This window comes from Labrus bergylta, chromosome 6, assembly GCF_963930695.1.
Source record: "Labrus bergylta chromosome 6, fLabBer1.1, whole genome shotgun sequence".
In the NCBI taxonomy this organism is placed as follows: Eukaryota; Metazoa; Chordata; class Actinopteri; order Labriformes; family Labridae; genus Labrus; species Labrus bergylta.
Window position 1 is genome coordinate 26,501,855 of NC_089200.1, and position 12,742 is coordinate 26,514,596.

The 12,742-nt window shown below is 41.0% G+C and overlaps 1 protein-coding gene across 6 annotated transcripts in view; it reads left to right on the plus strand.

Moving 5' to 3' along the window:
* evi5b (ecotropic viral integration site 5b) overlaps window positions 1-12,742 on the plus strand; it is a 40,271-nt gene that overhangs the window by 7,046 nt on the left and 20,483 nt on the right. For 3 of the 6 annotated variants that reach the window (XM_065956074.1, XM_020632078.3, XM_020632069.3), the window contains 5 exons: window positions 1,667-1,899; window positions 8,213-8,402; window positions 11,838-12,062; window positions 12,236-12,310; window positions 12,430-12,555. In XM_065956074.1, coding sequence (XP_065812146.1) covers window positions 1,748-1,899; window positions 8,213-8,402; window positions 11,838-12,062; window positions 12,236-12,310; window positions 12,430-12,555 — 768 coding nt within the window. In that variant the 5' untranslated portion in view covers window positions 1,667-1,747. Of the gene's footprint in view, window positions 1-27; window positions 175-1,666; window positions 1,900-5,427; window positions 5,532-8,212; window positions 8,403-11,837; window positions 12,063-12,235; window positions 12,311-12,429; window positions 12,556-12,742 lie in introns of those variants that run through there. The other 3 variants (XM_020632061.3, XM_020632088.3, XM_029277121.2) reach the window with 2 other exon arrangements.

Here is a 12,742-nt window from a genome sequence, read left to right on the forward strand (position 1 = left end):
TGACCCCTCCTGACTGTATGATCAGCATATGACTACAGGGTAGTGTGTCATTAAAGCGGTCGAAGGTCCAGACGAGTGGATTACCTAAAGGAGAGACTTGTTGCTGTTGTTTCAAATGAGTTGATTTTTATTTTTGTGCTCTCCCAGTGAATACAAACAGGATTTCCTCATGGGGTATGTTAGTGTTTGAAAGCCAATGATTTTGGATTAATGAGAACCGTAGCGATATCTGTAAAATATTCACAGGATTCAGTTTTCATACGATTTCATGCCAAAACTTACTTCATGGGGTGTGTCGACTACGAAGAACAGGTTATTTTAAACTGCACTGTGATTGATTTTGCTGTGTTATAGTGCTTTCAAACTTGCAGAATACTCCTGGAAAAACTCCTGATATTTCCAGAAGGAGCTGTGTGTGTGAATGCAATCAGACGCATTTTTCGCTCAGACTTCTCCTGCCACACCCCTAAACATTTTTTGCAGCAAGTGAAGTCAGATTGGGTTGATGTGAGAACACAGCAGGATATTATCAGGAGAATTCAGCTCGAGCCTATAGGAGGGGGAGTGATGTTTATATATTTTAACTGCTGCACTTCGCATAGAGTGTATGCACGTGACCACTGCGATCTCTGTGCACGTAATTAAACAGCTGCATTACATTTTCTGTTCCCCAGTAGGTTGTTCTCCACTCTTGTAAAGGCAAATATTCACTCATTGTAGCGTCGTATAGTGGACTCTGTTGCTTCATCCGCTTCTTGCGCATCTTTTTTTTATGACTTACCTCAGGAGACCCCCCTGCAGCAGGTCAGGAGAATATCTGGAGCTGTCCTCTTAAAATGAGGAGTGCTTAGGAGAACGGCTTCAATTTTGCACACAAGAGGCTCCGCTTTGAACCAAAATCTTGTAACAGAAATCTCTTGATTGTGCAGTGCATTGGTAAAAGTTACAAGTTAAATGTCTGTGTAGGTTCTCAGTCATCCAGGTTGTTCGAAGCTTGATCCAAAGGCAACTGGACTTGGTTGAGGACTTTCGAAGGAGAGTTGGAGCGTCTTCAAGATCTTCCACCAAGTCGCCTTTGGATCAAGCTTTAAAGTTACAAGTAAAGAAATGTCTCTAAAAATCATTGAGCATCTCACTTTTTTTTTATGAAATCAATTTTCTGAACTGAAAGGTAATGATTATTAGCAGTCATTGCATTTACTGGGAAAAAGGTAGTCCTTTTTAGTATCAGTGAGGTATCAGCATGAGACTGTCATTTGCAAAGCTCAGTTTGAAACCCTCGCGGTTGCATTGATCCTATGAAACTGACTCTATTTGTGAGTTATTGGTGCAACTAAAGTGCTCTGCAGTCCTGAAACTCACTTACGCAAGAGTCCTATTCATCTCCAAATAATCAACACTAGTCGTTATGTTGTTAGATGCAAGTTTATCTTAGTTTCTGTAAGCCCCAGCTGTCAAATGAGCATCGAAATGACTACTTGAATAATGTTTCAATGAGCATCATTTTATTATTTGTGACTTTATTGGAGATACAGGAGAGTGGACAGAGCCGGAAATCAGGGAGAGTGTGAGGAAATACATGCGGGAAAGGAGCCACAGGTCGGATGCTAAAGACTAACGTTTATTATTGAAATGTCCTAAAAAAGTTGTTCTCCGTGTTCAACAGGTGGCGACAGACAAAGTTGCTGGTAAGCTGAGTTCTACTCTCTCATGGGTGAAGAACTCAGTGTCCCACACGGTCAGTCAGATGGCTAGCCAGGTAGCCACGCCCACTTCCTTGCAGACCACTGCTACCTCATCCTCCACGTCGCTCTCCTCGCCTGGCCTCTCGCCGTCTTCACCAGCAACACTCAGTCCTGACGATGTGCAGCTGCTCGCCAAGCTGGAAGAGCAGAACAGGTAAACAGTTTGTCACTGAGGCTTCACCTGTCCGTCAATGTCAGTCTTTATAAATGAGGTAGAAGGTTGATTTTCTTCAAATGCACTTTGGACATTTTACCAGGAAGTCCCTTTGAGATTAAAAATCTCTTTTACAAGAGAGACCTGGTAGAGGCAGCAGCCAAACACAATCACAAACACATTAAAAGACAACAAAACAGAGCATGGGGAACTCACAAACATTTTGAATTTGAATACTCCAGACTAGAATCAGCTGTAAAAAATAACTAACATCTTCTACTGTCATTAATGCAGAAGTGAAACATAGCTCTACATGGAGCTGCAGTGAATTAGTGATATGACTTTTACACTCGCAGAGTGCAGAAAACTCCTGAAAAACTCCAGGGGCCATATTCAAAGTCTCCTAAGTACTAAGAGTTGCTCTTAGTGACAAAATTCTAAGAAAATTCTGATATTTCCAAGAGGAGCTGTATGTGTGAATGCAAACAGACACATTTTTCACTCAGACTTTCCCCTGAGTTTCTCCTGCCAGACGCCTAGTATTTTGTCGCAGCAAGTTCATGTTAGCTGATGTGAACGCAGCAGGATGTTATCCAGAGAATTCACCTCAAGGCAGTAGCTGAGGGGAGGCTCAATAAGTCTTTTCCAAGCAAAGGTTAAGGCTAAGCTAAGTTTGCTAGCTAGTATGGGCTCGGTTTTTTACACCGTCAAAATATAGCAAACTAGCATTCAGGTGACTTTTCATGCTTGTTGTGCCACCATGGTAGGCCAGTTTCAAATGGCATATTTGGCACACTGCCTTTGTCTTGTCTTCACTTAATTTGTCTTAATTAGTGACCAAAATTACGATGGCCACTCTTGTCAGATTTTTAGATCAGAGATTTAACATCCAGCAATGGAGGCAGACCAAAAAGGCAGAGACCAGGATGTGAATTGTGCTGATTCTTGCCATTCTACTTCTGTTTAATGTCTGTCTGCTCTGGTGCTGTTGACCCAACTCACTGTGCAGGTACTCCAGAAGAGCTTCGTTGATTAAGCTGTTTGGTTATAATTCTTGCTCATTTTTCCACGACTAAGTAATGCAGCAAGTCTTTTGAATACATCATGCTTTAACCTTCTTGACTTCGGTTAGAATTAAATGAATCTTGTTGCTCCAAGAGAACAATCATTTATTTGGTTTTTCAATTCCATACAATTTTTCATTGTATTTATTCTACCTTTGTATTGTATTTCTACATTTGCTGATATTTCTATGATTTTGGCATTACATTTCAGTTGAAGTGGTCTTGGAAATTCCTTTTAAAAAGTCTTCAATTTAACTTGGAGAATCTTGGTTGTACCCTGCTAGAAGGAATGAATTGTCAAATCTTTGTATTGAACCAACTTCCACTGATGAAAGTCCGGTACTGCTCAGTACAGTCGCACCCTGTTTAGTAAGACGTATTGTAATCTGTGCTCCGTCTCTGAGGTGTTCATTGTTCACATCAGAATAAAGTACTGGTGGAGGATGACGTGACACCCCTCTTTGGCCGACTCTGTTGAATTCCTCCTCCGTTGTTTCTCTCACCCATGGCTAGTGCAGTCAGTGTCAGCATGGAAACCAAGCGTGCCGTTCAGAGTTCAGGACTGTGTCACAGCTAACTCCAGAGAAGAGGAGACAGCACAGCTCTGTTGAACTCCGAGGCCGGTGACTCATCGTTACGCCCACAACAGCTACTGCTCCAGAATGCAGAGCGACACTTGTTACAATGCTTTTTCCTTATATGGAAGATCAAAACCAACTACATAAGTGTTTAATGTTCCTTCTAATATCTTTTAAGAAGCTCTGAGCAGACCTCCATCTGGTGAACAGAAGTTACATTGTCATGAGGCTCGTAGTTCATGTGCCATTTGACCCCTGTCTCCACAGCACACAGCCAGGGCCTCTCACAAGACACGCCTTTGCTTCTACGCTTTGCTTCTGATTTGCGATGGAGTCTCTTTTGGACTAAGGATGTCAAAATGTCCGATACTTTATGATACCACATGTTTGCATACAATTCATTGTCCGTTATTTAGTTGAGCGACAGTATTGTTAAGTACCAAAGCTTTTAAAAAAACCTTCAGATCCTCAGTCACGTCTTAAACCAAAAAAGAGAGAGTGTTGTCTAAAATGTAAAAAAGTCATTAACAACACACGGTAAAGGTTTCTGTGCAACTCAAATTTTGGTTATTAAAACAAGACTCAACATGAGTGGAGAGGGGTTGGAGTTGTGTCACTGGAGGAGAGCGGAGGCTTCAGAATAGTGGAGGTGTGGCCAAACAGAAGTTTGTTTTGGTTTCATGCTGGTGCTCAAGCGTGACATCTACTGGATCAAAAAATTGAACATTCTTCCTTGAAGTGTAGTTCATAGACGTCATTGAAAAACAGAATCAAATAAGCAATAGTCATTTGATTATATTCCAGTCTCTGAACAATGAAGTGTTTTATAATATTGTTAAATTAAAATCTTGAACCCTGCTGAGTTTTCTTACATTGAAGATGCTTCTCCATACTCTCTAAAACAGCATGTGAAAGTTTGATATAAAAGCTCAAGTCTGCCATGGGGCTGCAACTTTATACGCATTATTAAAGATGAATATATGTTGAAAAATTACTGATTAAAATAAAAGGTGGTCAACCTTTTTACAGCACACATGCTAGAGGCTGAAATGTAGAGAGAGGGGCTCAGATGGACCAGCGGTAAGGTCGTGCCCCATGCACTGAGTCCAAAATCTTAGCAGTCAGTCTGGGTTTAGGTCTGACAAGCAGCTCTTTTTGCGTATGCCCTTCCCAACTATCCACTGTCCTATCCAAATAAAGGCTGAACGCCCAAAAATCTATCTTTAAAAGAAAAAAAAACTGAGGCTAAGAGAGAGAGAGGCATACAACCAGTCAGGATTTCCATAGTCATAAAAACAGCTTGACATGTTTAAAATTTATTTTTCCAGCCCTGCGAGGGGGCGGGTATGGAAAGAGTAAGCAGTTATGGAATGCATTAATTTAATTAACTTTGACAGCAGCACTTATGAAACAATAGTAAACCTGAAAAAAGTGATTTGTTAGGTCATTCATAATTACTTCAGGGGTCAGGGTACGGTTAGAGAGAAGGAGGCCATAAAAAGTCTTCTTTCGCTCGGCCATTTGATTTATATACAGTTTTAAATGTTTAGTGATAAATAAGCATTTGGAAAATGGCCGTTTAAATCTTGCAAGAATGTAAACCTCCTAAGGAAGGGCCAGATTTTAACAGTTAAAAAAAAATAGTTTTTGTGTTTTCCTTCACATTAAGAAATGAGCGTAGCAAATTGGGATGTTAGAAAATCTACAAAATAAGCAGGTTTAGCAGGTTTAACAAAGTGGGGAGCTCTTTGGTATTCATGTTTGTTTTACAGATACTGTGAAGAATCCTGCTCCTGCTTACCAAGTGTTTGTGTGTTTGGTGAGGCCTTTGTACCCTACAGAGCAGATAAAAGGCACTAGCATTCACTCGATAGCTTCACACAGACCAGGAAGTCCCACACTGACTGCTTAATTCTGTAAATCAGGCATGCCACTGCTTCAGAATCCATGAAAGCACGAGACATGAGGATAACATCATGAATTTTTCTTGGTAAGGTGGACTTTATTCTTTGACTTGTTATCCTGCTTCTGGCAAACTGCAAAATGATTTCATGAAATTAAAAACAGTTTCACTTTCAAGACAAGAATTTTCCCCCTTAAATTTTTTTTGTATAAACTGAGACTAAAACTCAGTTTTAGTCAAAAAGTAACTTTAAAAAGCCTCAAATATTGTTTCATGAATGCAGATTCTCTGTAATTCTTTGGCTTTTTTTTGTTTGTAAAGCTTCTGACTTGTGTTTGGATACTGGTGAATTATTAGCAGGGGTGTAAGTCTGTTCAGGTTCATGTGTAACACAGCCTTGGTGTGCAGTGTTGATGACTTGTAATGTGACTTTGTGAAGAGCTGACAGAAATGCTTGAAACATTTGGCCATGTCTCACATATTGCAGCTACTAGACTAGATTTTGTCTGACAACTAGAGCTGAATACAAGTTAAGTTAAGAAGCTCTGTTGCTGCTGGCTGGACTTTCTGGTTGTCCATGTCTCTCTCCCTCCCACCCGACCCAAATTTGGCTGTAATCCTAGCCAATGTGGGAGCACCCTCAGTGACATCACAGGCTCCAGTGCAGAGGCCCCGGTCTTTTTTTCCGAGATCAGGTGTCTGAGCCTTTGTGTGTCTGTCATGAGCTCCTCTGTGCTGCACAGGTCGGGTGTCACAGCTTCTTTCCTCTGCACACTGATCCCTGATCAGGTCACTCTGTCAGTACCTCAAATTACAAACTGATAAGAGTGATACAGCGCAAGATCAACCCGCTGAAAACAAATTGGTTGAGTTTTTTATCCCCACCAATGCAGCTTAGATGGTAACTGTAGTATATGTACATTGAGTAGAGGGGTGTTGTTTAAATGTCAATCAACCAATTTTAAGGAGAAAGAAGAGAACTAATATAGGGCTGTTACATGAATAGGTAATGCCTGTTTGTTCCTCTTGTTTCCTTCATCCTGGTGTTGTTTCCACCACAGTTTGAAGACCAGTGAAGATGAGCAGAAACTGTTTGTCTGCTGTAGGAGTGAAACACCAGCGTTTATAGTAAATTTGAGTTTGGGGGCGGGCGGTAGTAGCTCAGTCTGTAGGGATTTGGGCTGGGACGGTCACGGGTTCAAGTCCCGGTGCAGACCAAATCTGGACGTTGGTCTGGTAGCTGGAGAGGTGCCAGATCACTTCCTGAGCACTGCCGAGGAGCCATTGAGCAAGGCACTGATTCTCTCTACACAAATTTTGTAAAAGTAAACATTCTGGCTTTTTCGCGTATATTGTTGTGAAGCCTGTGTTCAATATATTAGAATTTACAATATGTGGTTTATTAATCAATAAAAAATGGACGACCCCATTTGATTTCCTTGGGACCCTATGTGGGGTCATGTCCCCAAGGTTGGGAAAGCCTGCAGTATTGGGACTGATGAACAAATCCAACAAAACTTACAAATCCTTTAAACATGTGAAGAAGGGAATCAGGTGCTATGTGGCTTATGAACTGGCTGTTACAGTCTGTCACTGGGGGGTTTCAGTGGGTTATAACTCTGTAATACAACAGTGTTAAGTGGCTTCAAAATGAGCTGTCCATTTTTAGCTGTGCCCCAGAAATGTGGGCAGCTTTGATTTCAACACAGGATGTGGTTTGTTTGTTTGCATCAATCTCAGCTTGCAATTTGTCTGGCACTGATTCTCCTTTTAGCAGGACTCGTATCAACACCTCTGAACTCTAACAGCATATCCATTTTACATGATAAATGAAAGGATCAAACTTTTAGCTTAAACCCCATTGTGAGGGGATGTGGTAGCTTTGTTATGCAAATCAATTCCCTGATTGGAGTGTGCTCAATGTCCCCATTCAGACGATAACAGGGTGCCCTGAATGGTCTGGTAAGTATAAATATATGTGAATAACAGACTGTGGCCTTACAATCACCAGATCTGAACCCTTTCAAAACCTTGATTGATGGTTGATTAAGGGTTGATGTGTTGTCATGTACAGTTTAGCTATTTGAGAGTTGATGCCAAAGTCCATGATGCTGGTTTGGTTGTATGTGGAGGGCTGACACCTTCCTTTACACTGTTATTCTAGTTTTTATTATTGTTAAATGTAATACTTTGTTGTATGTTTGGTCACATACAGTCATTTCTTCTTTTACTATTGTCATATTAAGCTAAAGATAAATTAAGTTGGGGTTTAAGATATTGGCAGAGGTAGCTGAACATTTCAAACTGTGATTTGAAGTTTTCATGGTTTGTATTAAAATCAGGTTATTCCAAATGTAAAGTTCAAACTAGGGGTCGGCCGATTAACTGGGTCCGACATTCAGCACTTGGCCGATTATCTGTATCAGCATTTTATTTTACTGATTGCAATCGGGCTTCAGCGCGGTACAGAGCAACAGGGCCTAGCATGAGTGCGCCCTGAGGTGCAAAACTCACTTTTGAAGTACAGCATGTGTTTAGATTGAGGAAAATAAAAAACGTAACAACATTGTGTCTGAACAACAGATTCAGATCCATTACATTGGTATTTATCGTAAAGTTTCCTAATAGTATTTTCCTTTATGTTCTTGGCGAGTGTCTGCTAAGAAGAGATATTTCGGTTTCCTTGAGATAAAGATAAATAAATGTTGTTGTGTCTGATTCTGTTTCACTTGAATAACAGTACATTCATTCTCTTGCCTTCACTACAGGCTGTTGGAGACAGACAGCAAGTCGCTGCGCTCCATGAACGGCTCCAGGCGAAACAGTGGCTCCTCCCTGGTGTCCAGCTCCTCCGCCTCCTCCAACCTCTCCCACCTGGAGGAGGACACGTGGATCCTGTGGGGACGTATTGTCAATGAGTGGGAGGATGTGCGCAAAAAGAAGGAGAAGCAGCTTAAGGTGAGACGAGCGCACATGACTACTTGTTGAGTGACAGCCCAGTCCCGTGCAGACCTGATTAAGAGCTTACTGACACAGGACTGCTTTAACATCTTACTGAGACACATATGACACATTTACTATGGTCAAGACTGATATTTCATCAATTCTTCAACAAATATTTTCAGAATTTTTGAAATCGTCCCCTTGTATTATTATGATAGAAATAAAGGCCCAGCAGAAAGAGACAGACTTAAATCTGGACTTTAAAGAAAGTGAAGATCTAGTCTGCGTCGTGTCACTTGTGATGTCTGATCGAAGTATTTCTGCTCTGCTTAATGCTACAATGGCTCTATTTGTTTACATTTTTACTAGGAAATATTTTCAAAGGTTATCTTAGTCCAGGGCGACCCTGAAGTGCTGTCCTTGAATGTATTTTAGCTCCTGACTTTTGCGGCTAATTTTAGGTTGTTTGTTTCTTTGGTTACTCCCTGAAGTCTTGTGATAAGCCAATGGCCAGTCACTGTCTCTGGCATAACCCTGTTCTGTAGTTGGTTTGATAACTGTGTGATAAACAGGCACAACAATGACTCAGTTAGCGGCCTGCAGTTTCCTAATGTAACTAACAGCTTAGTGCAACTGCAAAAGTTTGAAGCTAACCAGCTATTAAAGGTCGTGAAAACTGAAGACTCATCAACACAAAGGATTCTTTCACTATAGGCCAAATCAATGTGAGGTCACTCTTAGTACAACAGACACTTCTGTCCTATAGCTTATGCAGACAACTCTTTATATAGTCAAGCAGGAGCAGCTGAACACAGGAGAACTACAAGATCATGCAGGAATAAAGAGAAAAACATGCAAACAACGTGCTGCTTTGACTCTAAAGATGATTTGCTGCTCATTCTGTGCATGTTTGGATGTTGTGTTGTTAAAGGGATGTGGTATATACTATCTGGAGTCTGTGTATTTTTTTTTTATTTTGAAATTGACCGGATGTGCATGTTCTGTGCGTTCCCTTGTCTGACTTTCAGTCTCGGTTGATCTAGTCTGTCCAGCTTGATGTGTACTTGCAGCCGGCTGCGTCAAAAATAGTTTCAGAGACAGGCCGCGGCGTGTGATGTGGAAACAGGAGCATTGACTACAGTGGTGGCAAACTGCAGCGTTGTACGCAGCGTTGAACGCAGCGTTGACGGACTGTGGTGCCACTGCATGTGGAAATTGCGCGTGATTCATTCGTTTTGTCACGCTAGCTATAACTGCTACGTTTGGATCTCTGACATTACAGCTTGTCTTATTTGGTACGATTTACTACCATCTCCAATAAAGCAAATAGTTACCAGACAGCATCATGTCACCACATGGTCATTCCAACTTCAACACAGTTCAGGTAAAACTCAACAAAACTTTCTGATCTGCTTAATCACTTTAAACCACAGATACTGATGACACAATCATAGCTTCGCTGTTTGACTAACGCTAAAGTTACTTCAAAGCGGGAGCATTGGCTCGCCTCAGTACAAGACAACAGGTTGCTAGCTCTCCTCTTTCAGACACTGAATCCAAAGCTGTGCATGAACCTACTTCCTCTTTGCAGATGAAAACCTTAGAAAACAAAACTCTCATCGCTCCATATTGTTATCTGGCACCGCCATATTTAAGAAAACACCACCGCTTTCTTTGTTCCTCTTTCTGTTTGCTGTATTAGCCCATATCATTGTAGGTATTTGGTGCAGGGTGTTTCTTTCCAAATCCCCATGATCACCATCATGCTTTAGTCATAATTTTTCACACTTAAATTCCATTGTCTGCAATCCGTTAACATGCAAAAACAAGCGTTGCTGTTGCTTGAAGCTGTTTAAGAAGCCACCCATCTGTAAATGGAGTAGAACATCTGCATTATGGGGCCCGGTTTCTGTTTTTCTGGTCACTTAGCGTGGAAATGAGGAAGTACTGTGAGGGACTGGTGGACATGCATTATGTAATTCAACAAAAGTAGTAATGAGCAGATGGCTGTTGTTGCAACTAACGTGAGGTATTAATCATAACTGCTGAGAAATCCACACATCTGATGTTTCTTCCCCCTCAGCCTTCAGAGAAAAACAGATTGTCAGTCGCATGAAGGAAGGAAACTTGTCAGCAGAATCCCGGGTGTGTTTTGAAAATGTTACATATTTCATTTGGACCGAGGAGATTTGTATTTACATGAGTGGATATTTGATAGAGCTTTACCAAACCCAGCATTTTGCCAGTGCAATCACATCAGTCTGCTCAAAACAAAGCGTAGACTGCTTATATTTATATCTATCAGCCGACAAACAGGAGTCCTGTGTTTTACCTTGAAGACACAAGGTCATCAGAGTTCTCCAGAAGCACCAGCTGACATACGGACAATAAAAACATTCCCAGCTGACTACTTCTTACTTTTTAAAGTAATTTCATCAACATTTTTAAACATCTCATTTCACTTATAGTCTTCTAGTGCAGTGGTTCTCATCTGGTGGGTCGTGGAGCCATTTTCAGTGGGTCACAAATGTGTGCCTGGAAAAAAACTTGATTCAAAAAGTCTATGAAGCGCTTTTTAAACGTGTTGTTTTTTTTGGGGGGGGACTAATATGGTTAACTGCACATGTTATGTCAATATGTTTTATAAACATTTACACCAAATTAACTCGGATTAAAGCATTAATGAAAATAAAGATTAATAATATATCTATATTTGAGCCTGTCAGTGAGGATAAAGTGTGAAAAGAAAATGGGAGATAATTCAGTGGTTTCACTCAGAAAGGAGTTTTTACTTGGACACAGCAGAGATATGAGGCGGTACATTGTTCCAGCACAAAGCTCCGTTTGTCTTGTGTAACCTCTAAGAGGCGAGAGGGATCTCCTGCTGAAAGCCTGTGTGGGAGGACCTCTGCCCCAGATGCACCCTGCACTGACCAGATGTACACACACACACACACACACACAATCCCACCACAGCAGGAAAGACCAGTGCTCCCTGTCAGCACAGGAAATTGCTTAATCAAATTGTATCAGCAATATTATTTGGAAACAAATCACTCTGAAAAGTGCCCTACTGACAAGATTATATCTGGCAATGAAAACTGTATTATTACAAGACACTCTGCTGAGATGGGGAAAAATAATAGAGTACGTAATATCCAAGCAGCTCCATCCTGGTTAAATATATACAAGTGTCTTTTCCTTTTCTTCACACAAAACAGACCTTTTTTTTTTTACTGCCCCACACTTGCAGTTGTTGAAAGAATCTGATTTTAGTTGCCAAGGACTTCAATTTTATTTGCCGTGGTATCGAAACAGATATCAATATCCTTTGATATTTACTTGAATCGAATTGAAGATTAAAATGTTGGCGTAGTGACAGCCTTGGTTCTTTATAATAGCTAGATTGACATCAATTTCACAAAGTATCGATTCTCTTTTTTTCTGCAGGATCTTGTAAGAAAAGGGGTCCCTCACCACTTTCGAGCAATAGTGTGGCAGCTCTTGTGCAACGCCCAGAATATGCCCATCAAAGATCAGTACTCGGAGCTCCTGAAGATGACGTCGCCCTGCGAGAAGCTGATTCGCAGAGACATCGCCCGCACATATCCTGAACACGATTTCTTCAAGGAGAAAGACAGCTTGGGCCAGGAAGTGCTCTTCAACGTCATGAAGGTAAGATTCAGAAGATATGGATGAACTGATAATCATCATAATCAGATAACAAAGGGAGGTGTTCTGGCTCAGTTTCAGGTTTAAAACTGACAGTTGAGTAAATCCACAAAGAAAGCATGACTCTGACTCTCTGATCACTGAAACTCTAATAAAGTGAATCCCTCTTTCCTCAGGCGTATTCTCTGGTTGACCGTGAGGTCGGTTACTGTCAAGGAAGTGCATTTATAGTAGGACTGCTACTCATGCAGGTAACTATCCCATCTTCACCAAAAAACACACGACGCACCAGCTGCATGCAAATACTTTCACGAGTTGAAGTAAGAGATGGATTGATAGTGGGTCGATGGGATCCTGTTGTTTCTTTTAGATGCCAGAAGAGGAGGCTTTCTGTGTGTTTGTGAAGTTGATGCAGGACTACAGATTGCGTGAACTTTTCAAACCCAGTATGGCCGAGCTGGGACTCTGCATGTACCAGTTTGAGTTTATGATCCAGGTAGGAACCTCTGGCTTTTCACACTAACTTGTCGAGGTCACATGATATAATTGTTATATAAATCTCTGCCTAAATCTCAAGAATCCAAACATGTATATACTGTAACATATGATAAGAACAGAATGTCCCTTGTTGAATTTGATTTTCTTTAATTTCTTCAATTTCCTTTTTTATTATTACTATTATT